General features: G+C 40.9%; 1 protein-coding gene across 1 annotated transcript in view; it reads left to right on the top strand.

Moving 5' to 3' along the window:
- LOC136863182 (cationic amino acid transporter 4) overlaps nucleotides 1-26930 on the top strand; it is a 186916-nt gene that overhangs the window by 65517 nt on the left and 94469 nt on the right. Inside the window, exon 4 of the mRNA XM_067139535.2 lies at nucleotides 5766-6097. Coding sequence (XP_066995636.2) covers nucleotides 5766-6097 — 332 coding nt within the window. The remainder of the gene's footprint in view (nucleotides 1-5765; nucleotides 6098-26930) is intronic.

The raw sequence follows: 26930 nt of genomic DNA on the forward strand, positions 1-26930 counted from the left end.
CCTAGCACATCCAGACGCATCCTCCTTGCTAACTCAGCCAGTTCTACTTTATTTCTTCCATAAGCCCCATTAATATTGATAGCTCCCTATCGAATTCCATTTCGTTCGCCAGTTATTTCCAGTGAGTCCCTCGCCTGTCAAATGGAAGTGGGACTCCGTTACTCCCATAGGTCCGAGGCTTGCTTACAATGTTCTGAGCTCGGTAAATTTGTGAAGCATGATGCTACCCTGCTTACACATAGTCCAAGTGAGGATCTCTCCGCTAACGGGTTAGGGAACGCCGATTGATTGTATAGTCATAGCCGCCTGAGCACAAGGTGGGCAATGACTCAGAATATGTCCAAGTTGCCCACTCCCATTCCGTAGCAACTGGTATCCCGACTCTCAGGATCACTTACTAGGCCACTCAGCCGTTGCCCATGGTTCATGATCTAGGACGTGACCACAGTAACCCACACCACGAACCATGATTAATTACCAAAGTCATGTTATTTTGATCGAGAATGAGAGTACAATGAAGTATTTTCTACTCATTTAATCACCAACTCGAATAGTTAGGAACCTTGAATTAGAATGGAACGTTAATTAAGGTCATCTACGATTTATTTTGCAACTGGTGAAATAAAAATCTATATTATAAAAATAATGCCATTAGATGTTCACGTAAATTACATTCTGAATGAACATGTATTTGAGTGTGTGTGTTGTAAATTGGATTTTATGCTGTGGAACATTTGCTGTGATCATTTATTGCCATGTGTTATTCAATAAGGGACATCTGAACTTCACACGTTCTGTCGTGGTGGTAGGATGAGATTCTGGTCGAACTCAGGACACTTTCTGATGCTTAAAAGGAATTATTTTGTTGTATTTGCCAACATAAATTTAATAATTCTAATAGATGATTTTTTAAGTCATATGTAGTTACTAGAAGGTCAGATCTTGTTATAATTTATTGAGAAAAGAAAGCCAATGAAACAAACCATTTTGTAAACGCTGAATGTACTGTCAAGTAATTAATCACCTGAATGAAAATGAAGCAAAAAGTGGAGTAATGTAATTGTTTTAGGAATAGTAACACTGGTTCACAAGGGCTAGATACCTGACATGATGTTTACTGTTTTCAGTGCAGTTTTTAATGCTGATTTCAAATCTGAAAATCGTTTTGCTGTATCACGTCAGATTCTGAAGATGCTGACAAAGTTTTATCCTTCATGAAACAGCGTTCATCCAGAATTATTTTCATAGTTTTTAGTTATTTTTCATGCAAAATCGAATATTTTCACTTGCTTCATCTTTATTTTCAGTGGCAGTGGACATTATGGTGTCCAGATGTTGCATAATTCACCAGATCTGTTTTGCTACGTGTGCGGCTATGTGGCAAATCAATCCAACATATGCCATGTGGAGCATTTGCATTAATCTTAGCTAAAGCCATGTTCATTAGCACTCCATGTAGCAATCAGTAATCTAGCGAAACTTCTGTCTGCGGGTTTGTTTCCTTGATAAAATATATACATACGCTAATGGTTGATGTGTCAAGAACGGTGGGTGATAGTGACAAATGGTTTGTGTATTTTGAATCAACATGTTTCAGTTGTCTTAGAACGCGTGTTGGATACCAAGATATCCACCGAAAGTCATTTTTGTTGATCAATGTAATCAGTCTGCAGGCCTAAATCATTCTTGATAATAAATACGTATGAGAAATGATTAAAATAATAATCGATCCTTAATAAAACATATAGTGAATGATATGATTATTAAACCTGAATTAATGACGAAATAAGTTCATAATGATTTAATTCATAAGAATTCATATTATTCTTAATAATTCCCCACAAATTAAATGGTCATAAATGATTAATGATAAATTATTAATGATTAATAATAATTACTATAATAATCAATGGAATTAATTATGAGCAAGTTATGAATGGAAGCTTCATAGATGTAAATAATGTAAATGTAAACTCGTGTCCTCTTCCCGAGGTGGTGCAGCTCTTTTCAGGCACACCCCATATGGAGGTGAGCTGCATGTACCATTTAAATCACATGCCAGCCCTCCTACCATTCTTAAATTTCTGGCAGTACCGGGAATTGAACCCGGGCCCCCGAGGACGGCAGATAATAACACTAACCGTTACGCTACGGAGGCGGACAATATAATATAAATATTGTACATATTATGTAGAAATTAGGATATGTGAAGGTGAATTCTCAATTTATAAGATTGTACAGAATAGTAGCGAGTGACAGAATATTTTTTGAGAACCACTTGGTCAATTACGATTTAATACAGACATGGAATTAAACAATTTGGCGGATAGTTTATCTACCAATATAATTTGTCGTGAATAATGGAATAAAATTAGGAGAATCCTAATGACATTTAACCTCCAGGAGGAGAATTTTCAAGCAATAAGCTTTATTTTTGGTGATTTTATGTCAAAGCTGGGAAGGATTAAATATTTTATTATGGAAATAATTTCTACTATTGCAATGAATGAATATCATGTTCGGTTAACTTTCAGTTAATCTTACATCCTCGAGGTGGGAACCAAGGAAGAAGAAAAACTAAATGTTTATTTAATTGATTAAGTTATTCTTGTAAAAAAAGTCATACAGAAATGAGATATCTAATTTTATAAAATTCAACTCAAACCAATAGTACATCAAGAAGGAAATTGTTTATTTGTCGATTTTATTCAATAAGGCTCCACCGTTGTTTGTAATTTCTTTGTTATTTAGCCACAAGCCTATATAGTCATATATCCTTTTGTTATAAATTTTCATTAAATGCCTTGATAAAGTTTTGTCTGCCACATGAACGTTCCACACTGGGATACCTCGTGTTCACTGACTGAGCGACCCGAAAGCGGGGTCCATATTTATATATGAAAACATGAAGGTCCAATAATACTCTCTTGAGGAATTATCCTCTTAATTATTGCAGGATCTGAGTTCTATTTTCTAGAAATATAACCACCCATTCAGTCACTGTTCTCTCTAGTTCAATTGCACACTTTATCAGTCTCCCATGACCTGCCCTCTCAAATGCCTTAGATAGGTCAGTCGCGATACAGACCATTTGATCTGAATCTTAAATATCTGCTATACCTTTCTGGAATCCTACAAGTTGAGTTTCAGTGGAATAACTTTTCCTAAACCTGAACTACCTTCTGTAAAACATGTCTGATATAATCAGAAAGAATCCTTTCCCAAAGCTTGCTTGAAACACATGCCGAGCTGACTGGCCTGTAATTATGGGCTTTATGTTTTTAACCCTCTCCTTTACACGCAGGGGCTACTATAGCAACTCTCCATTCATATGATTTACTGCAGCTCTTTCATACAAACAGTGATCAAGTAAGTATTTCAGATATGGTACGATACCACAACCCATTGCTTTTTACATATCCTCAGAAATCTATATGCTTTATGCTTTAACTTTACTTATTAACTGAGCTAACTCCATTTACTTAGACCAGCCTAAAGTCTACTCAAGCACTAATTCTGCGGCGAAGTCTTTATTTTCATCGATAATATAGTGAACATTAAAGCGCTGGTACTCTTTCTCCTTTTTTAACCCCCCGACATGGAAAAATGACTGGCAAGGCTTCTGATTCGACTAATATAATATTTTCCATCGCAATGCCCCTGTTGAATTTACAATAAGATTCCTTGTTGGTAATTTCATTGAAGATTTACACTGACTGACAGTGACAATGCAACACCAAGGAGGAGTGGTTCGAAAGGGATGAAAGTTGGGGAAAAAACAGAGACGGCACGGATGAATAATTGATGTTTATTTCAAACCGATATGCAGGTTACACAATGCGCACGGCATTGACTCAGTAGGATGTAGGACCACCGCGAGCGGCGATGCACGCAGAAACACGTCGAGGTACAGAGTCAATAAGAGTGCGGATGGTGTCCTGAGGGATGGTTCTCCATTCTCTGTCAACCATTTGCCACAGTTGGTCGTCCGTACGAGGCTGGGGCAGAGTTTGCTAACGGCGTCCAATGAGATCCCACACGTGTTCGATTGGTGAGAGATCCGGAGAGTACGCTGGCCACGGAAGCATCTGTATACCTCGTAGAGCCTGTTGGGAGATGCGAGCAGTGTGTGGGCGGGCATTATCCTGCTGAAACAGAGCATTGGGCAGCCCCTGAAGGTACGGGAGTGCCACCGGCCGCAGCACATGCTGCACGTAGCGGTGGGCATTTAACGTGCCTTGAATACGCACTAGAGGTGACGTGGAATCATACGCAATAGCGCCCCAAACCATGATGCCGCGTTGTCTAGCGGTAGGGAGCTCCACAGTTACTGCCGGATTTGACCTTTCTCCACGCCGACGCCACACTCGTCTGCGGTGACTATCACTGACAGAACAGAAGCGTGACTCATCGGAGAACACGACGTTCCGCCATTCCCTCATCCAAGTCGCTCTAGCCCGGCACCATGCCAGGCGTGCACGTCTATGCTGTGGAGTCAATGGTAGTCTTCTGAGCGGACGCCGGGAGTGCAGGCCTCCTTCAACCAATCGACGGGAAATTGTTCTGGTCGATATTGGAACAGTCAGGGTGTCTTGCACGTGCTGAAGAATGGCGGTTGACGTGGCGTGCGGGGCTGCCACCGCTTGGCGGCGGATGCGCCGATCCTCGCGTGCTGACGTCACTCGGGCTGCGCCTGGACCCCTCGCACGTGCCACATGTCCCTGCGCCAACCATCTTCGCCACAGGCGCTGCACCGTGGACACATCCCTATGGGTATCGGCTGCGATTTGACGAAGCGACCAACCTGCCCTTCTCAGCCCGATCACCATACCCCTCGTAAAGTCGTCTGTCTGCTGGAAATGCCTCCGTTGACGGCGGCCTGGCATTCTTAGCTATACACGTGTCCTGTGGCACACGACAACACGTTCTACAATGACTGTCGGCTGAGAAATCACGGTACGAAGTGGGCCATTCGTCAACGCCGTGTCCCATTTATCGTTCGCTACGTGCTCAGCACAGCGGCGCATTTCACATCATGAGCATACCTCAGTGACGTCAGTCTACCCTGCAATTGGCATAAAGTTCTGACCACTCCTTCTTGGTGTTGCATTTGCTCTGTCAGTCAGTGTATTTTAACATAATGACACCAGGATTATATTTTGTCATCCCCAGTCATGATACTTCTTATATCTTCGACTAACCTCATTTGGAGGTGGCTGTTTGGCCGTATTTCCTCCTTAACTTTCGTTTTCACGTGGACTTTTCCACCTATTTGAGCTGAAGGATTTTGATGTATTGCCATTTGCAAAGGTACGCGTGTTTCCATAATATACCTCCACACTTTTACTGGCGCTTAGCTCTATTACCTTGGCAAGTTGTGCTGGTACATACATCCAGCACCATCATTTGCTGGCCGGTAAAGCTCTTTGATAGGGCGAAGGCACATAAACTCAATAGCTAGCTGCTGGCCTTAGAACGTAGCTCTGGGAGTCAGTCATTTTTTTCTTTTTCAGCACTGAGCTCCATTGGTTTTCTTACTGTAAAAATGTGCGTCAGTAATCCATTAAGAACCTCTCTGATGGAAAATCTCTTGCGTGGCTTCTTGTGTTGTCTCAAGCGGGTACACCATATTAGACTCTACCTTTGATGATACTTGTTTCCATTTGGCCAGTTGCTAATGTTTATTTACCTTCTTGGTCGTTCTGTACTGGTTCCCTAATGTCTGAAGGATATAGCAATTCATCAACCTACTTTTTTGATTGCAGCAACGTCTGGTGAAGAGGCGCGTAACCCGGCTGTGTCCATTCCCATTGCTACCCTCCTGGCCATGCTATTGGTCATGTGTGGGTACATGCTGGTGAGCGCTGCTCTCACACTTATGGTTCCTTATTACACGATCAGCATAGAAGCTGCTCTGCCAGAGGCGTTTGCCAGTATTGGCCTAGACTGGGTCAAATATGCAGTGTCACTAGGAGCATTATGTGGAATGACGACAACGCTCTTTGGCTCCTTGTTTTCTCTTCCAAGATGCATGTATGCAATGGCAACCGATGGTCTACTCTTTGGATTTCTGGGAAACATTAATGAAAGAACTCAGGTGTGTATAACAACATAACAACCTGCGAAGTGGGCTTTTACTATAATACAATTTTTCTTGTTGATACAATTATAATTAAATGTGATAAATGCTTGTCTGCTACCTTCAGAAGCTACCACAACGTAGGCTGATAAAGTATGTACCGGACTATACGAGTATATACATCAGCCTTAAGTCTGCAAGCCTCTGAAATTAACTACACGTTTCCACAATTCTCTATTTGCAACTAACTCTGTGGTTTCGTTTAGTTCCACACCTTTTATCATGGAATCGTTTAGAACGGAGTCTAACCATCGCCGCCTTAGTCTCCCTCCACTCCTCTCATTCTCCAGGGCCGAGTCCAGTAGCGTAGCCAGGATTTCAGTTTTGGCGGGAAGGGGGGGTGCGGGCATTAAGGTAGTTCTTCATCCAGAATTTTATTTTGATAGGTGTCCAAACTTCCAGAGTTTAGGTGGTATAGAATACCTAAAAAGGAAATGAGTGTTCTTGGATCCAAGTAAGAGTGGTGGATTCATGCGGATTTCGGGAGCTAATAATAGTATACATTATATATAAAATGCTTAATAAAAGTACATTCGTTAAAACTCCTGGGGTGTCTGGTCTCCTGGGACGACAACCCCGGCCCTTCCCCGCGCCAACCACTGTTATTCCTATCCCAACATAACTGCAGCATTTCATATATTCCGAGAACAAGTGAAATGAATGCAAGAATATATAGTTTGAGTGAAATTGCAATATTCTGGTTTAGAATAAATACGGTAATTTTATTATAACTTATTAATGGCCATGTGATAAGCTATAAAGAATTGACATTTTATACAAATAATGCGGCAAAGAAATACACACACAACATATATATATATAGAATGTAAGGAGTGTGGTTATAGATTTTTGTTAGTTGGTAAAGAAAAATACACGTCACAACATATGCTAGGTGGGGTTTACATTGTCTTATTAGTTTCCCTCGCAAGCCTGGGATACAGAATATAGTACCGGTAGTATATAGTTACAGTTTTGTGACGCTAATATTCGTATGTATAATTTTTATTAACTTGCCAGAAACCAATGACATGGAGCTGTTGCCATTTCAACACCGTTTTAAGGGCCACCGACCCAAGCCGAGATTTGAACCTGCGAATTCGGACTCAGAAGGACAGCGACTCAACCAACTGAGCCACATGAAAACGAGACGTTTGTGATCATTGTAATGAATATATACGGTTATTATTTTCACAAAGGTTTTATGAGGAGCATTTATTAAGGCGTACGTTTTTCATCTGTCCTAAATGCACGAGACCGGACGGAAGAACTAGCTGGAAGTTAAAGAGCCTTGCAGGGATGTCGCTTCCTTCTCTGATTACTTTTCCAAACCAAACTCCATGGCGTAACAGCCCCCAAGGACAATCGCTTACCAAGCGACCACTGTTCTGCCCGAAGGCCTGCAGATGACGAGGTGTCGTGTGGTCAGCACGTCGAATCATCTCCGCCGTTAGCCTATTCTTTTCTTTCTAGACCGGGTTCAACATCTCACCGTCAGATAGCTCCTCAATTATAAGCAGGTGGCCTGAGTGTACCTCGAACCAGCCCTCAGATTCAGGTAAAAATCCCTGACATAGCCGAGAATCGAACCCGGGGCCTCCGGTAAGGGACAGGCACGCTACCCCTACACCGCGGGGCCGGCTGTTTATTTTTAGGTCTTCTTATTTTAGAATTTGACTTAAGGCATCCTATATTCGATTCTCGACACTGACAGAGTTAAGAAAGGCATGGAATAGGGAAGATACAGCCTTGTTTGTGGGTGCAATAGAGTTGGCCTTGAGTCTCCCGTAATCGAAATATCATATGTCTGGAAGCTGGTCACCTTCACGGGGCGTAGTACGGAAGTGGTTCCTTATTTTAAGAAGACAGATTAAATGAAGATTGTAGTTCCTCACAAACGAAGAACGATATTATCATTTTTAAGAACAGTTTCAATAATGCAGCCGGTTTATGTTAAGAGTAGAGAAGCTATGATTTCGATTGTTGGATATAATTGCATGGTAGTCAATATCTACTGAAGATCAGTCACCGCACTCGGTAGAACCGGCTTTCTTTTCATATCCACCGGGAGAGTTGCCCGTGCGGTTGTGGGTGCACTATCCGGGAGATAGTGGGTTCGAATCCCACTGTCGGCAGTCCTAAAGATGGTTTCCCGTGGTTTCCAATTTTCTCACTAGGCTAATGCTGGGGCTGTACCTTAATTAAGGCCACGACCGCTTCCTTCCCACTCCTAGCCCTTTCATTTCCCATCGTCGCCATAAGACCTACGGAGCGATGTAAGCAAATTCTAAATGAAATTTAAAAAATCTTTTCACAACTCCTTCCAAGGAGCTTATATCCACGCTACTGGCCTAGACTTATACCCCACCGACTGATATTATTTTGTGGGTACGCCACTGCATCCACTCACCATTTAAGGTACAAGGTAAGCCCGAAGAACTGTTGGACACTCAAAATACTCCACCATAAATGATGAGGTTATGCTCAAAAGTACTAAAGAAAGGTAAGAGACGGGATCTAGTGTTTTAAGTAGAATCCGAATCAATAAAACGTGACTTCTCATTTTAAAAATGTTTCATGCATTGACTGCGATTCATGCCTCGGCTGTCTTAATGAGAAGATGGAACAATTTGAACTGAGTTATCAAGCCCGCTAATTACAAAATAGTTACCTTCACTTTTGATGGTGCCATTTGAGGTTCCAATCAGTCCCCGGGCATTTGACGAAACATATAGGCCTACCTATAGCACTTAGGCACGCATCCGCAATCTGTCTTGCTACTGTTCGGATAAAAAAGTTTTCATAATTTACAGATGATACGCATAGTTTTGGCTTCTTTATGACAAAACAGTCCATCTTCAAAAAAAGTTACTTATATGGAACAACATGAGGAACTAACGTGCAGCTCACAATCCTGTCACAGTCTTCCCAACTCTGCAACTTAAACACATCACATCTCTTAACCATGGTACAACCCCAGGACCTTTAGGACATTACTGTTTCCTGGAGCCGATGTGCAAAAGCTGACACGATGTTGTAAGCTTGAAACTGTTTCTGGCCGTGGCCCCCGTTATCTCGGTGGTCACGTTCCGGTCCCCTAGAGTAATCCCTTGCTTATTGCCCCTTTCCTCATGTCTTGACATTTGTCAACACACGCTTATATTCCCAATACTGATTCCTCTACAGGGAAATATCCTCGCTCATCACGATCCTAAGTGTTTTTCTTTCATTCAAGCAGTACAAATCTGGAGAAATATGTATTATGGCCGTACTGAGCCTTGCTAGTAAACTTTTTGTCGCTACGTTAATTTAACATTTCGGCGTAAGTTTTTAAGTTCGTACCGTACATAAAACGACGGCTGATGCTCGCTCTAGTTTCATGAAACATTTTGGGGGTGGGCGGCCCCCCTGCCCCGCTTGGCTATGCCAGTGGCCGAGTCCAATATTATCCTAGGCTCAATGTCCATCCCCATTCGCCTCACATGATCCCACCACCGAAGCTTATAGCTTCATCCAAGGAGTTTATTCTTAATTTAACATTTATCCCCTCATTCCGAGTACCTTCCTGCCACTGTTTCCACATGCTTGTAAAGCAAGTTTTCGTGTCTGTTCTTATTTTTATTCTTATTCTTCTACCGTACCTTTGGGGTCGCGGGCGCGAACTGTGCCTTACTGTGGATATGGCCCTGTTTTACGGACGGACGCCCTTCATGTGGAGGGTTGTAATCACTAATGTGTGTTTCTGTGGCGTTTGGTAGTGTGGTGTGTTGTCTTAATATGAAGAGGAGAGTGTTGGGACAAACACAAGCGGTCAATCCCCGAGCTGGAAGAATTAATCAGACTCTACGAAAATCTCCGACATGGCCAGGAATCGAATCCGGGACCCTCTGAAAACGAAGGCCTTAACTTTGACCATTCACCCACGCTACTGTCATGTCCGTTTCTTCTAATTTATGAATAAGACATGCTAAGCACTCCCAGCTTTCACTTCTGTACAGTGAAGTCGGTCGGAAAACAGACCGATGTAAAGATAGTGTTGTCTGAGAACTGAATTCTTTCTTGCAGAATACCGTTGATCGCAACTGCGAGCTCACAGCATTGGCTTTGCTGCACTTTGATTCAAATTCACTAATTATACCAGCATTCTAGGAGAATACACATACTAAGTACCTAAATACTTGAAATAATTCACCTGTTCCAGTTTATTCTTTATTCTTTATTATTTATTATTATTTTATTATTATTTTTCTCTATATCATAGTAAACAAATACCAAATTGATCCGTTGAATGAGAAAAATAACAGCGTTCAATTTTAGCCACTCACACAAACTTCTACTAACTTTAAAACAAACAGACATAGTTAATATACATACAAAGAAAGAAAAGAACACCACCGATTATAGGCAAAGACAAAAAGAAAAGAACACCATATAAAAACCTACTGTCCGGCCGAGTCATCAGCCCTGGTGAGAAGAAGGCCGCCCTCCCGATGATGACCCGACAGGCCCTGCCCCTGGAGACCTCCTGAAGGCTCCAAGATCTAACCAGATGACAATGTTTTCCCTCTCACCATTCCATTTCTAAACGTACCCCTTGGACATGCCATGAAGTCCGTCGGATACTCCGGATATGTGACTCCCTCTGATAGGGTCACCCAGTAGTCATCCTCAGTGTTTTCATGTCATGTCCCGCCTAAGTATATTTGTCTTGGGCCCTTCCCCACCCCGGCTTCTTACGGGTTAGTCCTCCTCACCCTTGTCCCTCTTTCCTTGCCATCTACACCATCATTTCTCTATACTTCTCCTGCACTACCTTCCAGCATAAAATTCAGCCTTAAATAATCACTTCAAAAATACCCAGCCCTTACCATTACGACCACCCTTACATAATAAACGACATATAAACAAACAAATGGCCCACGGTCAATTCTCTCGAGGAACCGTTAGCCCTAGAAAGAAGAAACAAAGACAAAAAGAAAGGCCAGCGCATACTTAAAAATAAACATAGAATACCACATATGATATCCCGGAGCAAGACTACACCTTCTACCCAACTGTCCTTGTCGACACGGCACATTCCATCACCGCCATTGTTCTTCTGCTTGACCTACTCCGGATTGCTGAGCGCAGACAATCTTACCTCACCCGCCGTGTCTGTGTTTACATTTTTCCTCTCCTGTTGCAACTTCATCCTTGCTTCATCCTTGCTTAACCATGCTTAATCTAATTCAAATACCAATCCATACTCAACATTAAATTTGCCATCTCGTCCACAAAACCACAATTTCCCAACTCTCACTAATACATATAGACCCCTATGTACTACTTCTCTAAAATACCATATAGTTAAAAGATATACCTCTACCATCTATTCTCGATTTCCACATTATAGCAATAAATACACCACACACCATTCCATCTCCACAATTCCGCCACAAATTAACATCTTACCTCTATTTCCGATACCTACACATCAATAAATCCTACAACAACAATACATATACCACCTCTTTCTCTTAAATTCCATACCAACACATCTACCATCACTCTACCAACATCCACTTATGACTTCATTCCTTACTAACAATTTACTCGTAATTCAACACCCACACATCGTTAACTCATCACTCTCACACTCCCATATTCACTCACCCATACCAAGCTCTCTTATACCATCACTTCTCCGTCATCACATTTCAACCTCCACAATCATGACTCTGCTCCCTCTCCACACTCCTCATTATACATCCAATTACAACATCACTTCTTCATCACCACATTTCAACCTCCACGATCCCAACTCTACTCACTCTCAACACTCACATATTTCATCAATAAATAGCCCTCCACAAACTACACATTATACAACCAATTTCAGCTTCTGACATCACTATTCAAAACTCTAATGTTTTTTACTTCGCGTAATAACACCCCCTTCATTTCCACCTGTACCCCACATGTCTGTCAATTTTTTATTCCTTCCTGCTTCTCTACCACCTCTCTTGGCCGCCATTTCATCACTATCTTCACTCTGTTGACTTCCTTTGCCACCAACTTCAGCTCCCTTCAAGTCCCTTAAGCTTCTGCTCCTCCCTCTGCTCCTACTCAGGTCAAGACTCCCCCAAGTTGTCTCTGACCTTGCCTTTTTCCCCTGCGCTTCCCTTACTACACTGCCTTCACTTTCCTGCCTTTCCTCTTCACTGTTTCTGGTCACATTTTCACTTGGTACCGCTCCCTGCCTCTGTTCACACAGTACACTGTTACTTTTGGTATTTTGCCTCTCTTCCCCACTGATCGCAGCACTTCTCTCTTTTTCTTCGTCTTGTTTTATCTTCCTTTCTAAGTCCATCAAACTATTCACAGTCCAGATTCTCTTCCAGTTGCTGCCTGACACGACCAGTTCTTGTCCTTTGATAGTTGCTCTCAGGCCCTGATTTATAGCTAGAATCCTGTGCTTTCTAAGTATTTTTTCATTTATAATCGCCTCCCTTCCCACGTCTCCCTTAATCCATATTTTTTCCCTCTGCACATTACCCGCATTGCCTATCACAACATCAGTCATCAGCGTAGAAAATAGTCGAACTTTGATCGGCCTGTTGCCCCTAATTCTTCCCACTCTCTGCACATCGTCTATGTCCACTTCACTAAAATTAACTTTCAATTTCCCCTGTATTAAGTCCACTACTTTATAGGTTGTAAGCACTCTGTCTTCTCTCCGCTCCTCAAGCACACCATATATAAATAGGCACTTCTTCCTTCGATTTAAAGTGTTAGCCTCCACTTCTGCTTTCAGTTTCTGCGTCTCCTCTTCTAATCGTCCTATTTTTTCTCTCAATGTTGCCACTTCTTCGGCGTTACTCCTCACTTGAGATGTTATATCGTCAGTCCTTTCCCGTAACCATACCTTCATTTTCTAAAACTCCCTAGTTTGTTCTTGAATCATATTTTTCAGTTGCTCAAAGGGGCAGGCTTCTTCAACCACTTCTTTTACTAGGCTTCTGAATTCTTCAAAGTCTACCCATTCCTCGTTTCTACTAGATGTCGGACCTCGGTTCAGCTCGACCCCCCCAATCCATAGCAACATCATAACCACCGCCGCTGAAAGCAATGATTCTCCTTTAATCTCCATTTCCATTTTACACCCACCTGATTTCACTTCTTCTTTCTTCTTTCTCCCCTGCCATCTTCCTATAGTAGCTCTATATTGTTCCACACCAATCATTGTCGATGCAACTCCACACAACCTTCCAGCACTCAGCACTCTCTCTCCCTACTCCCACTCCCGGGACCCACCACACTATACGTCCGCGCTCGACCGTGGCTTAAGCTAAACTGACATGTTCCAGTTTTGTATTCATCACCTGACACTCAGACATTTTAGATTTCTACCCTACTGACATCACTTTGTCACTTTTGCTTATTGACTGCATAATAAATAATAAATAAGTTCCAAAAGGCCAGGTAAGTAGGCACCAGTGGCCACCATGGGATCCCTCGATTTTGAATTAAAAACTGGATGAGCATAGAATTCTCTTCTTAGGTTTTGTCCGTAAACTGGAAATCTGGTATGCTGTTGTTGGGCCTAATCTAATACCCCTGAAAATTATTGACTAGATAGCAGCATTTAACTAGGCTTCTATATATTAAATGTTAACTATTTTCCTGTTTTTATATATATCCATTAAGTGCAATCAAATAACAATTTCGAGAATAACATTTTAGACTAACATGAATGACATTATTTATAGTCTACGCGATAGTTATTTATTCTTAACCTTTGCACTCCACGTGTTATTACATTCTGTTCAAAATGTTCTTGCAACAAGCAACGGTAAAATTTCACGTTTATCTCTGTTATAGCCTGTGCGGAAAAAACATGTTAAGACAAAAATGTTAAAAATTTCAGTTTCTACAACTTTGGGTGTAGAATAGTGTTGTATGTCCGTCGCTCCCTTCTCGATCCGCCAGCCAGCTACACGCGTGCCAGTGTGTTATTCTTCGAGCCTCGACGCGCAGCCCTCAGTGCGCGTGCCTGGAACGTCGTGTGTGCTATATAAAGGAGCTCCTAGCCTGTCCAGACGCCCACTGACCCCGGTGTCCAGCTCCAGAATACACCCTACGTCGAGCACGGAGGCTACTCCTCTTGAAAATGTGCTTCGGCCAGGTGGACTGAATTTCTGGCAGTAAGAGGTCTCACCTCGGGTCACCGCTCCTCATGCCTATTCCGCTGTCCATGCCCAGTCTTACCATTATATACCACTATCATTCCCTAGCTAATGCAAGCTCCCATTATCAACTTAGTTTCGCTAAGTAGGAACTCTTCAGTCATTGGACTTACGTTAATGAACTCAGACACTTCAACAAGGAAGGACCCTCTGAGATATTTACGTCAGTGCTTCTGATAGTTTTCGACTATCAAGAACTTTTCATGTCACAAAGACTATCTTTCCGAAATAGTAGTGAAAGTGAATACTCCAACGTGTATATAGTGTACAAAGACAGACTCTTCCTCCAAATTCATAGTTCAATTTGCTTCGAGATAACTTTCAGTTTTGTTAGTGTAAATATTGTAATTTTACATGTGAAGCAAATAAAGAAGTGCTTTTTGTAAACCAACCTTGTTTACAACAAATAGTTTTCGATAGAACGGCTACTAATGCGAATATACAGCAATTTCCCCCTAACCTACCATTTCAGCTAGCATGAATACATTTATTTACAGCCTATTGGATAGCGTTTTACTCCTATCCTTTACATTTTGAGTTATATTACACTCAGTTCAGCTAGCAACTCATCAAAAGTCTAAATTTACGATGATCTCTGTTATTATAACCTCCACAAAGAAGCATGCTAAGACAAAATGATTAGAACTTGTATTTTCTGAAACTTTAATTGTGCTGATTTTTGATAGAACCGCTAGAAACGCGATTATACGAAAGTAAACTTTTTGACTTTCCCTTAAAGTACCATTCAAGCTAACATGAATATAATTATTCATAGCCCGTGCTATACCGCTTTATTCCTTACTTTTACATTCCCACTTTTCTTACATTCCGTTCAACTACTTTTTCGCAACTCAGCAAAAGTCTAAATTCACGATTATCTCCATTATTATAGTCTGCAAGGAGAAACATGTCGTTAGGACAAAACTCTTTAGAAATTGTATTTTCTACAACTTCATTCAAGTAGCTTTTTCGCTGGAACCGCTACTAACGCGGTTATACGAGGTTAACACTTTAAACTTCCCCTAAACTACCATTTCAGCTAGCACAAATAAAATTGTTTTATAGCCTGCTTGATAGCGCTTTATTCCTAATGTTTACTTTGCAAGTTCAATTATATTCTGTTCTGCCATCTTCTCGCAACTAGGCAAAAGTCAAAATTCACGATTATCTCTGTTATTATACCCAATAGAGAAAAACATTTAAAGACAAAATAAATATAAGAGCACGCGTAAAATAACATAAACCGAGAATAGGCATCGAGTTGGTTTTCTAGCCACGCCTACCTCATATTTTAGAAAATGTACGGATGAAAGGAAGGAACGTTATGTTAAGATGACATTGTAGAGCAGGTAAAAGGAAACATTTTGAGCTAAAGAACAGCTTTCTACGACTACCGATTTAAGGAGGTACTGCATTTGTTAAGTTAAGGGATGTTTTACACCCCGGCATATTTATTTACTCTAAAAGTAATGAAAAGCGTAATCCGAGACTTTTTTAACTTTGTAGGTAATTTTTAGCCCGAAACTTTGAAAACAAATAGTAGGAGGGAGTTCATATTATAAACTGTTAAAGGATAACTTTTTAATACATTTTAAGCTGAAAACCAGTTTTCTAGGACCGTCGGTTCAGAAGAAAATGAATTTATAAGTTAAGGTATGTTTTCAAACAACCTATTTTTTTCTCTAAAAGTAATTAAAATTATAATCCACGGCTATTGTTATCTTTGGAAGATATTTATACCCTGAAACTTTGAAAAGAAACAGTTAGGGGTGAGTCGATATATATAAATTGTTAAATGATAATTTTCGATGAATTTTAAGCTCATGAATAGTTTTCTACAAATACCGTTTTATTAAACAATGAATTTTTATTTTAAGTGATGTTATCACCCCAACCTATTTTCCTAAAAGTAATTAAAAGTATAATCCAAGACTTTTTTAACCTCGAGGTTTTTTTAACTCTAAAATTTGAAAGGAAACTGTCGGGGGTGAGTTGATATATACCACCTGTTAAAGGATAACTTTTGATAAGTTTTAAGCTCAAAAGCAGTTTTCTAGGACGATCGGTTTGAGAGAGAATACATTTTAAATTTAAGGAGTGTTTTCACCCCCTCTCTGACACTAGTATATTTAAACACACTACTACAGTTACTACAGTAACACATTGTATCAGCCAAATTCTTCATACATATAAGTTCACGAGACTGATGAACTCGATGTTACAAATCTCCTTACAAAGCTCCTAATAATTCTACAATAACAACAATAACAACAACAACAACAACAACAACAACACAACAACAACAACTTTAAAGAACTGTTCGCTAATACGAGAGTATGAAACAATGAGTTCGCAAAAAACGCGTTTAATTACTCTATACTTGTAGGATAAGTTAGGCATGAAAGATTTAATAATAATAATAATAATAATAATAATAATAAATAATAATAATAATAATAATAATAATAATAATAATAATAATAATAATAATAATAATAATAATAAGGTTGGCAGCCCTGTAAGGCTAAGCCTGGAGTCGAATCCAATTCTGTAATGTTAAGCTTGCACTTTTCCGGGCATCTATCTTGGATCTGTAAGGATGACATCCCTGTAAGGTTAAGCCTGGACTCGAATCCAAGCTTGGCACACGGAGCCACCCGCCCTACTTTTCAAATCGACGTCAGCTAGCATCACCATCACCACCGCCACGTTGTGCCACACCTACCTCGTGCGCCCTCTTTTCAAATCTCCCGCACTGTGACGTCACATGCTCAACAGAAAATCAACGTTTGGTCTACCTTCGGTGTATATATCCTACTTAGACAGGTTAATATAAAAATATAATCCCACCGCTCTAAAATTGAAAAAAAAAAAAAAAGATTTTAAGATTTTTCAAACTTACCACAAAGAATGCAATCTGCAAATATTATTTTACTTTTACATTTTCTGCGATCTGATCATTTTACCGAATACGTACAGATTCTAAGGTACAATATGTTTGGTAAGTGACTCAAGGAAATAGTTTATAACTTTTCGATCAAAATATATTTTAAAATTGCCATATTTAACTTTCATTTTCGGGTCATATTTTGACATTTTTGTGTCACACTTCGTCACATTTCAGATCACATTTGCTCGCATATTTGGGCGATTTTTGGGTCTTAAACATCCGATCCTTAATTATAATCAACTGTAGCTTGCTAGTCATTATTTCAGGAGATATTGCATGACACATTTTACAATTTTAAAATCGGACCATATTATGCATCACTCGCCCAAGCGCCAGAACACCATTCTGAGATAATTGAACTCAAAGTTTCCAGTCGATTAAAAATCCACTTATTGTCCAATTTTCCGAACTTTTTGCGCTAAGTAAGAATTGTTATTGTTGAACTCCTTTGTAAAACCTCAACGCAATTACTTATCAAACAACGGTAAAAATAAATAAAATGGCTGTTAGTCTATTTTCGTTTGTTTTCTGATTGTGCGTTTTTGTTTTGCATCAACAGACTAAGTGACTTGTAAGTCCTTTGGTGGCGTTATGCATAACTAAACAGTGCGTTAGGACTAGTCTCTGGTAACGCATTGGTAAACTACACATTGCAAGATAAATTAAATCTATCGAATATTACCTTCTCTCATTATGCCAAATATACTGCGAGACATAATGATGAAGTGGAATTATTAATATGACAATTATACGTTCAAAAATACCACGATGATGAATTGGGATTCTACTATCACAACCATCATTATCACTTCCAAATTCATCCTTTTCTTTATGAAGACTAGTATATCACTAAGAAATCAATTCAATATCCCTTCAGGACCAAATAATATCAAGGTAATATATTCATTCGGAATCCTCTATTCTGTCCCTTAATGAGTAAATCTTCCATTAGATCTCATTTAAGTTTTCTTTATCATTTTGTACAATGGTTTGAATCGTAATGTTACTTTCACTTTTTCGCTGGATGCTCCTTCTCACTACTTTTAAAGGCCACTCGTTAATAAGAGGAGAGCTTGAATTCTGGAGAGTGTGTGTTCTACCCCACTATCGGCATCCCTGAAAGTGGTTTTCCATGGTTTCCCGCTTTTACACCAGGTAAATTATTGGACTGTACCGGTACCTTAATTAAGGCCCAACGTCGCCATAGGACCTATCTGTGTCGGTGTGACGTAAAGCAAATTGCTAGCGTTAGAATAGAAGAGAGCAGCTTAACGACACAGGCTAACAAATATTACTTCATATGTTCCTTCGATTTATGTATCAGATAATCTGAATCTACGAATTTTTCACTTGCTTTGATAGCCAGGATAGTTCTTCATTTTTGCCACCAGGAAAGCAAAACAAAAACGAAGTCATCTCCTCACAGGCCATGAAGGCCCTTAGAGGGGTGGAAGATAAAGGTTTCTACTATCCGTAAACTCGGCACATGGTGGGGTAGAGCGGTTAGCCCTACGCCCGGCCGCCTTTGCCCCCAAGGACTAACCTGGTTCTCATTCTTCATGTAAGCTGTGTGAAGCTCAGGGGCATATGCATTTTCGGAAGTGGAAATCTCGTTTCATAAATGTTTCGACTTCTTTGCGGGTGAACCGAGCGCGCCTTTACGGCCTCGGCCAGGCAGCCATCTTTCTTTTCCACCGGGGGATGCTTTAAGCATCTGTAACTAGGAGAGCTGAATGAGGAAGGGCAACGGATCATCACGTAGGGATGAGGATTGATTAATGAATTACCGTAGAAATTGGCGTCAAATTAGAGGAGGTGTCACAAACTCAAAATGAAATCTTGACATTTATTGCCATCTCGCCACATGTTATCGGGTAGGGACGACTAATATTTGCTAGACTGGCGTATATGCAATTGAGTTTAACACATTATAAGAGTTAAGAAATACGAAGGCCTATACTTAATGTATCTCATTAATGGCTTTGGCTTGCCCAGACGGCTGTTGCCCATCCATATATTGGAGTATTACATCTCCCTCAGCGGTATTATTTGGCTCCTTCAACTGGGTTAGTTGCCTCTCATACGAAACTTATCCTCATTTCTACTCATTACTACGGTATTTCCATACTAGACCACAATTCCCATCCGGAAAATCGTACACGTACCCCATACCTCTAGGACATTTAAAGATACTATTTGGAGATATACCGGCCCCCTGGTCTAGGGATAGTGAGCCGGCCTCTTACACGGAGTCACCGAGATTGATTTCTAGCTAGATCAAGTAGTTTACCCGAACCTGAAGGATTGTTTGAGGTCAACTTAGCCACGTGAGAACGATTCAGGAGCTATTTGAAGCGGAGATCTCCCGTCTAGGAAGCCAAGAATAATGGCGGAAATGTTTCGTCGCGGTGACCCCGCGTCACCTCGTAATCTGCAGGCATTCTGGCTGACCAGCGGTCACTTGGTACACCAAGGCCCTTCAGGGTTGTTGCACCATAGAGTTTGTTTTGTTTTGGTGTGCCCAATCTAGAAGGACGGTACCGAAAGAAATCGATATTGACACCTAAAATATGTTTCTCACCCTCCATGACCCATACACATCGATCATTGCGGACAAGTTCCACACGGCTTCTTAATTTTTTTTAGTACTTCCGACTTGCTGTCTGAATATCCATTTTGGAATGACAGAATGACGTGGTAACACGGGGGAAGTATGTCTGAAGTGACGAGAGTGCTAGAGCATGGTCAGGAAGACGACGCTGACAAATTAATGGTGGCCGAAAAGGTGCTGGTTGATGGGTGACAGAATAAGTTTAAAGCTATCATTTTTGCAAAGTAAAATTGTGAACATAGTGATAAACTCTTCAAATTTCAGTGTTCCGAAAAGTCGAACAGCAAGTGAAAAAAAAATACTTTTAATGCGAAAATATTAGAAGAGTGCTGTAGAATGTGGAGAGTCGACGATCGTGTCGAGTTGACTGGTAAAGATAGCTTGTGAGTTTTACTCAGGTCGTTTCATGACAACGGTGTTAGATAGTCCAAGCGTATGGCAGGGCGGTACATGCGGTCTTATTTGGAAACCCTGTGGCACGCGTTACTGAAGGACACTGTAGACATGGGTGGCTGGGTACCACACCAACACTCAACGCAGTCAATGTGCATTCGGCTGTGCTCCAAGATGGATGTAAGTAAAGTAGAACAGTGGTCATACATAACAGTTGCAGCTCTTCGTGGCAGTAATGCTCGTCATTGTAATTGTGGCTATGCGAAGCTGTGAATACGATATCTATCTCTCGCACATTGGATGACGGCCTTGTAACGTCGGCACATAGCACTTTCCGCACTTCACACACCTGGTTGTTGAGCAATTACCCCAACATCCTTTGTCTTCCGTCTCAGACTTCCGTATGGGGAGAAGATTATGAAAAGGATGTAATGAACGAGGACCGGGTGTGCAGAGGACGCCGCATGTCCGCCTATACAGACGTGTCTGTGGCCGTTATCCATCAGTATTTGCCAGAAGACCGACGTTGGACTCTGGAGGAGTTATCCAAACATAAGGGTCGACAGTGCTCCACATTTTATTACAGGAATTGCAGGTACGCAAGAAGTGTTCAAAGTGGGCGCTACATCCGATCTATATGTACAAGTGGACGCGTTCCTGGACCTCCCATATCAATTTGGAGCGATTTTAGCGCCTAAGGAACATACTCAATCGCATCATTGCAATTGATGAAACACGGGTTTTAGGGTGCGAACTAGAACTGAAGTGTCAATCAGTTCACTGGCGTCATCCGGCGTCGCAATGATGATACAAAATACGACAGTTCTATGCCCATGAAGGTGATGCTCATTTTGGTTTATGACGGTCCAGGTACCTTGAGTGTCATCCTATTCGAGAAAACCACATTACCAATGCAGAGTACTATAAATACTGTACATTTCTTCAGGCTATCTGCGTCGTACCCTTTGGCGGACACGTCCGGCACTGCTGGACAACGCCATACTCCCCCATGATAACGCTATAGCCCACACTGCGGCTTCAATCAGTGACCTTGTACGGCGGTTGGGGCGGGAAGTCTATTCAATAGATTTCAGTCAATGCTATTTGGGCTTCATTCCGAAACTGAAGAAGCCGCTGCATGGGGTGCGCTTTGTAGACAGGGTGACCATCGTAACCGAATATCGACAACAGATGGTACACATTGACGCAATCAACGATGCCGATGATATTCAATGCCTTTTCTATCGTTGACAACGATGTGTTGACACCTCGGGGGACTATTAGAGAAGACGTTCGCCGTTTGTAATGTACGTCTGTGTTCAGTTTATGCACAATAAATTACTATAACCCTGTTTTTTATGAGTGAATCTTCCGATTGTACTTCTGCCATTAGCTCCTGTACACCAATGCCGCTAGGATCAAGACGCACATTGCCTTGGTCTTCCACTGCATTATCGAACGAAATAACACAGTTGTTATGATTCATAATACGACCCCCGTGTGAACGGGCTCTAAAGTTTCGCAATAAATGAATGAAACCTGTTGGATTCGAATGCTTTTTATAGAAGAAACGAAGTGCAATGCTTGCGGATTAGCCAGTAGGAGCTGCATGTGGCAGAAGCCCAGCAGTCTCTTTAATACCAAAAATTGTACTTTACTCAAAGAAATCGAGAACGAATCTTTGGTATAGTAACATGGTGTTCATGGAACAGATCATTAATAGAAAAATACTGAAAGCTGGCGTTATCAATCAATCAATCAATCAATCAATCAATCAATCAATCAATCAATCAATCAATCAATCAATCAATCAATCAATCAATCAATCAATCAATCAATCAATCAATCAATCAATCAATCAATCAATCAATCAATCAATCAATCAATCAATCAATCAATCAATCAATCAATCAATCAATCAATCAATCAATCAATCAATCAATCAATCAATCAATCAATCAATCAATCAATCAATCAATCAATCAATCAATCAATCAATCAATCAATCAATCCCGATCTGCATTTAGGGCAGTCGCCCAGGTGGCAGATTCCCTATGTGTTGTTTTCCTAGCCTTTTCTTAAATGATTGCAAAGAAATTGGAAATTTATTGAACAGCTCCCTTGGTAAGTTATTTCAGTCCCTAACTCCCCTTCCTGAAAATGAATATTTGCCATAATTTGTCCTCTCTAATTCCAGCTTTATCTCCATATTGTGATCTTTCCTACTTTTAAAGACACCGCTCAAACTTATTCGTCAACTGATGTCATTCCACGCCATCTCTCTACTGACAGCTCGGAACATACCACTTAGTCGAGCAGCACGTCTCCATTCTCCCAAGTCTTCCCTGCCCAAACTTTGCAACATTTTTTTAACGCTACTCTTTTGTCGGAAATCATCCAGAACAAATCGAGCTGCTTTTCTTTAGATTTTTTCCATTTCTTGAATCAAGTAATCCTGGCGAGAGTCCCATACACTGGAACCATACTCTAGTTGGGGGTCTTACTTGAGAATTATATGCCCTCTCCTTTACATCCTTATTACAACCTCTAAATACCCTCATAAACATATGCAGAGATCTTTACCCTTTATTTGCAATCATATTTATATGATTACCCCAAGGAAGGTCTTTCCTTACATTAACACCTAGGTACTTCCGATGATCCCCAAAAGGATCTTTCACCCCATCAATGCAATAATGAAATCTGAGAGGACTTTTCCTATTTGTGAAACTCACAACCTGACTTTTAACCCCGTCATGGCTGACTCTTACTTTAGTCCGTCAGAATATTGACCACCAAGTATACTTTCTTCACTTTACAGTCGTCCGACTCGTTGGCTGAATGGTCAGCGTACTGGCCTTCGGTTCAGAGGGTCCCGGGTTCGATTCCCGGTCGGGTCGGGGATTTTAACCTTCATTGGTTAATTCCAATGACCCGGGGGCTGGGTGTTTGTGCTGTCCCCAACATTCCTGCAACTCACACACCACACATAACACTATCCTCCACCACAATAACACGCAGTTACATGGCAGATGCCGCCCACCTTCATCGGAGGGTCTGCCTTACAAGGGCTGCACTCGGCTAGAAATAGCCACACGCAATTATTACTTTACAGTCCTGGTTGTCGAGCAACTGCCTCAGCGTACTCTGGATACCGTCTCAGCCTTCCATGTGTTAAGTAAGATAAGACACCATTTTAATAAAGAACATATGAAATAGTTTCTGCAGGAAAGAAATAATATATCGGTCAAGCTTCAGCAGAATTCATGGAATAGGGTGAAGGATAACTTGAAATTCAAGAACTTACCTACGTGGTACTAAGATTTTTCTCCCAACAAACAATTGTGCCCAAATTATTCTAACATAGCATAAGTTCACTTTTATTGGTGACTTCTATATTTTAACCATGTCTTGTAATGCATAAATGCTAATTCATATTGTGTAACTTGAAAGGAAATGGAAAGCTGTCCGTGGTGAATGTACTGTTTTACAGTTCACTCCGTCTTCTGGTGTGATAAGTGTTACTTTCATCGATCAATCTTAATCTCACCCTTGGCTTTGACAGTATGAGAGTGAGTGAGGTTTGTGCGATACTAGTAATACAGTTCTTCATACAGCCAATGTCTACGATGAATAGTGTGAAGGTGTCGCTCATATTGTTGGTTGGTGTATGCATTTCTTTTCTTTCGTTGTTTTGCATGCAGTTTAACGTTGCACTAAGAATACATGTTTTCGGGGATACTTAAGGAGGAAGGGACTAGGCGTGAGAAGGAATCGACCTAAGCCTTAATTAAGGCACAGCCCTGAAATTTGTCTGATATTTAGAAATGTGAAGCTGTGAAAAATTATCTTCAGAGTTGCCAACGATGAGGTTCGAACCCACCATCCCCCTAATGCAAGGTTACTGTTGCATGATCCATGCGGCGTAACCAACTCGCTCCAAGAAGTTGTATTTAGTGGGACTGACAAATTAAGGGCACCTTCTGGCTCTATGGTCAAAGCAACACTACGTTTCCCTAGTACGCTTCCTAAGTAATTTAAGACACCTGATGGTGGAAATTTTGGTGATCCAACCAGATTTTGGTCCGAGGACTCAACATACATACAGTTGGATTAAAATATCTTTCGTGCATTATGATGTGAATTCATGAACTTGCTTCTTGTTCTCAGAATTATGGAAGTGTGTATAGCATACGTATAATGGCTTGATTAACCTATTATAAGTGCATGACTGCCATCAGTTAGAAGGCACTCTACGAAAGTGCCCCTATATCGCAGCTTGAGTGAAGTGGTTTCATGAATTTCTCCCAGGGGGTATGTTATGAAAAGTACTTGCTCAAATTAAGTAGAAAGAGTTCAATCGTGTACGTATAAATCTACATGGCTTAATTTATAAGAGGAGAGTTTTATTTATCCGATGAAAAATTCATTCTCGACCCCTCGCGTTTGTAGCATCACTCTACCGAAATGTCAGCTAAATAAGGACCATTGGACTGGAAGCTAATGTGCACCTACAGAGTGATGAGTATGTGGAATGAAATGAAACATAATATTGTCATAAAGGGCTGTTTTAGTAAATGGAATAGAATAAATTTTGGAATTGGTATGAATTCTTTTTATTTTGTAAAAGTACACGATTAGCGATGCTATCAAAAAAACTCTGAAATTCTAGTTTTTGTTGTATTGATGGTGATGAAATGAAATGGCGTATGGCTTTTAGTGCCTGGACTGTCCGAAGACATGTTCGGCTCGCCAGGTGCAGGTCTTTTTATTTGATGCGCGTCGTGATGAGGATGAAATGATGATGAAGACGACACATACACCCAGCCCTCGAGCCGGCGAAATTAACCAATGATGGTTAAAATTCCCGACCCTACCGGGAATCGAACCCGGGACCCCTCTGACCAAAGGCCAGCACGCTAACCATATAGCCACGGAGCCGGAGATTGATGGTGATGATCCACTCAGAATGGTGTTGCTTAATTTATGTTGAGTATGATGTCTGCACGCCGAGTGGAGTGCAGTATAAAGTGGAAAAAATAAGTATAGGATGAAGGGGTTTCAAAATTTACTTACCAAGAGAACTGGCGACATGGTTAAGACCACGTAGCTGTGAGCTTATATTCGCGAAATGGTGGGTCGGTTGGTTCGAATCCCACCGGCAGCATGCCTTAAAGATGATTTTCGCGATTTCCCATTTTCTTACCAGGCGAATGCCGGAGCTGTATCTTAATTAAGGTCACGATCACTACCTTCCCAATTCTAGCCCCTTACCACCCTTCCGTCACCGAATATTTTCAATGTGTCAGTGCGGAGTTAAACAACTATCAAGAAGAAAGTTTACTTTCACCGTAACACCTGTAGTGTATACAAATTGTGATGTACCGTAACTTCTCATCATGATTCCAAAATATTTTAGCTAAGAAAGTATTATAAAAAGTGTTACCGTGTTTTGGTGGTAGGTAGAGGTGAATGAAGGTGCGGGGTGGTGAACAGGTCTCAAGCTACGAAAGTAAAATTAATTTAAAATTTAACAAGGTTATATTTTCTTTTCAAAATTAAGAAATAACAATTACGGCAGGTACAGAGTAGCAAGGCAACAACAGTTCCAATTACAGGATTTACAGGATTTGGGGCTTCGAGCCCCAAATTCACAATTCTTGAGCAATTAGCCCGACTTTACTCCAAAAAAATTTTTACCAGAGGGGCCAAAAACCCCGTTCATGTTCCAGAGCACTTGCTCCAAATTACACAGAAAAGCCTCCTCGAGGCATACAACACTTAATTTTCAAGAAAGAGGCCCTCGCTCTCAACTTTAGGCCTCTCAAAGGCCACACCAAACTCCACCTTCAAGTTGTCCTCTCTGGACATAGACACAGGGGTAAAATACCCAACCTACTGAGGTCTATTAAGTGAGAAAAGATTAATTACTTGACCTCTAAAATAACAATTTGAGAGGAGGCGAACTTGCGCTCCTAATACGCTTTGTTTAAAACCTACTTGGCACTAGGCCGTTAATACAAGGGCTAATCCCATACTAAAGAGGTGACTTAAGAAGGAAACAATTTACATTAAGTCGAAGAAGAATAGGTTGAGAAAAATATAAGTTCACCTCAAAACAATATGAGTGGGAGCTCGAGAGGGTTAAGCACTCTCTATCCCAATATGTAGTTTAAAAGATAGAATAGATACAAGTTTCTTTACATTTTAAGGAAGGTTACATAATGGAAAAACTTCGGACCCGCCCCGAGAGTTAAACTGCTGAGCAAGCAAGAAAAGAAGTAATTAGTCGGCCATTACCTGGTTGTTGACTGTCGCCGAAGAAAGAGGCGCTTCCCGCCCCCTGCTATGTACTTTACACACTGAAAGATGGAACAGAAGTGGCCCGGAGACCCTAAAATCAGCAGTTTATATCCTCTCGCGGAAAGTTCGAGGCGTTAGGGGAATGAGAACACCCTCCCACAAAAACTTTATTGGGTAGGATACAGCAACATATTCAAGTTGGGGGAAGATACATCCGATTGGTCAGAAATTAATAAAAGAAATTCGGGATTGGCTAAATACAAAACAAGGGGAAAGAGAGGGGTATACAGCCAACTTAAACAATAACAGAAA

The sequence above is a fragment of the Anabrus simplex genome, chromosome 2 (assembly GCF_040414725.1).
Source record: "Anabrus simplex isolate iqAnaSimp1 chromosome 2, ASM4041472v1, whole genome shotgun sequence".
Taxonomy (NCBI): Eukaryota; Metazoa; Arthropoda; class Insecta; order Orthoptera; family Tettigoniidae; genus Anabrus; species Anabrus simplex.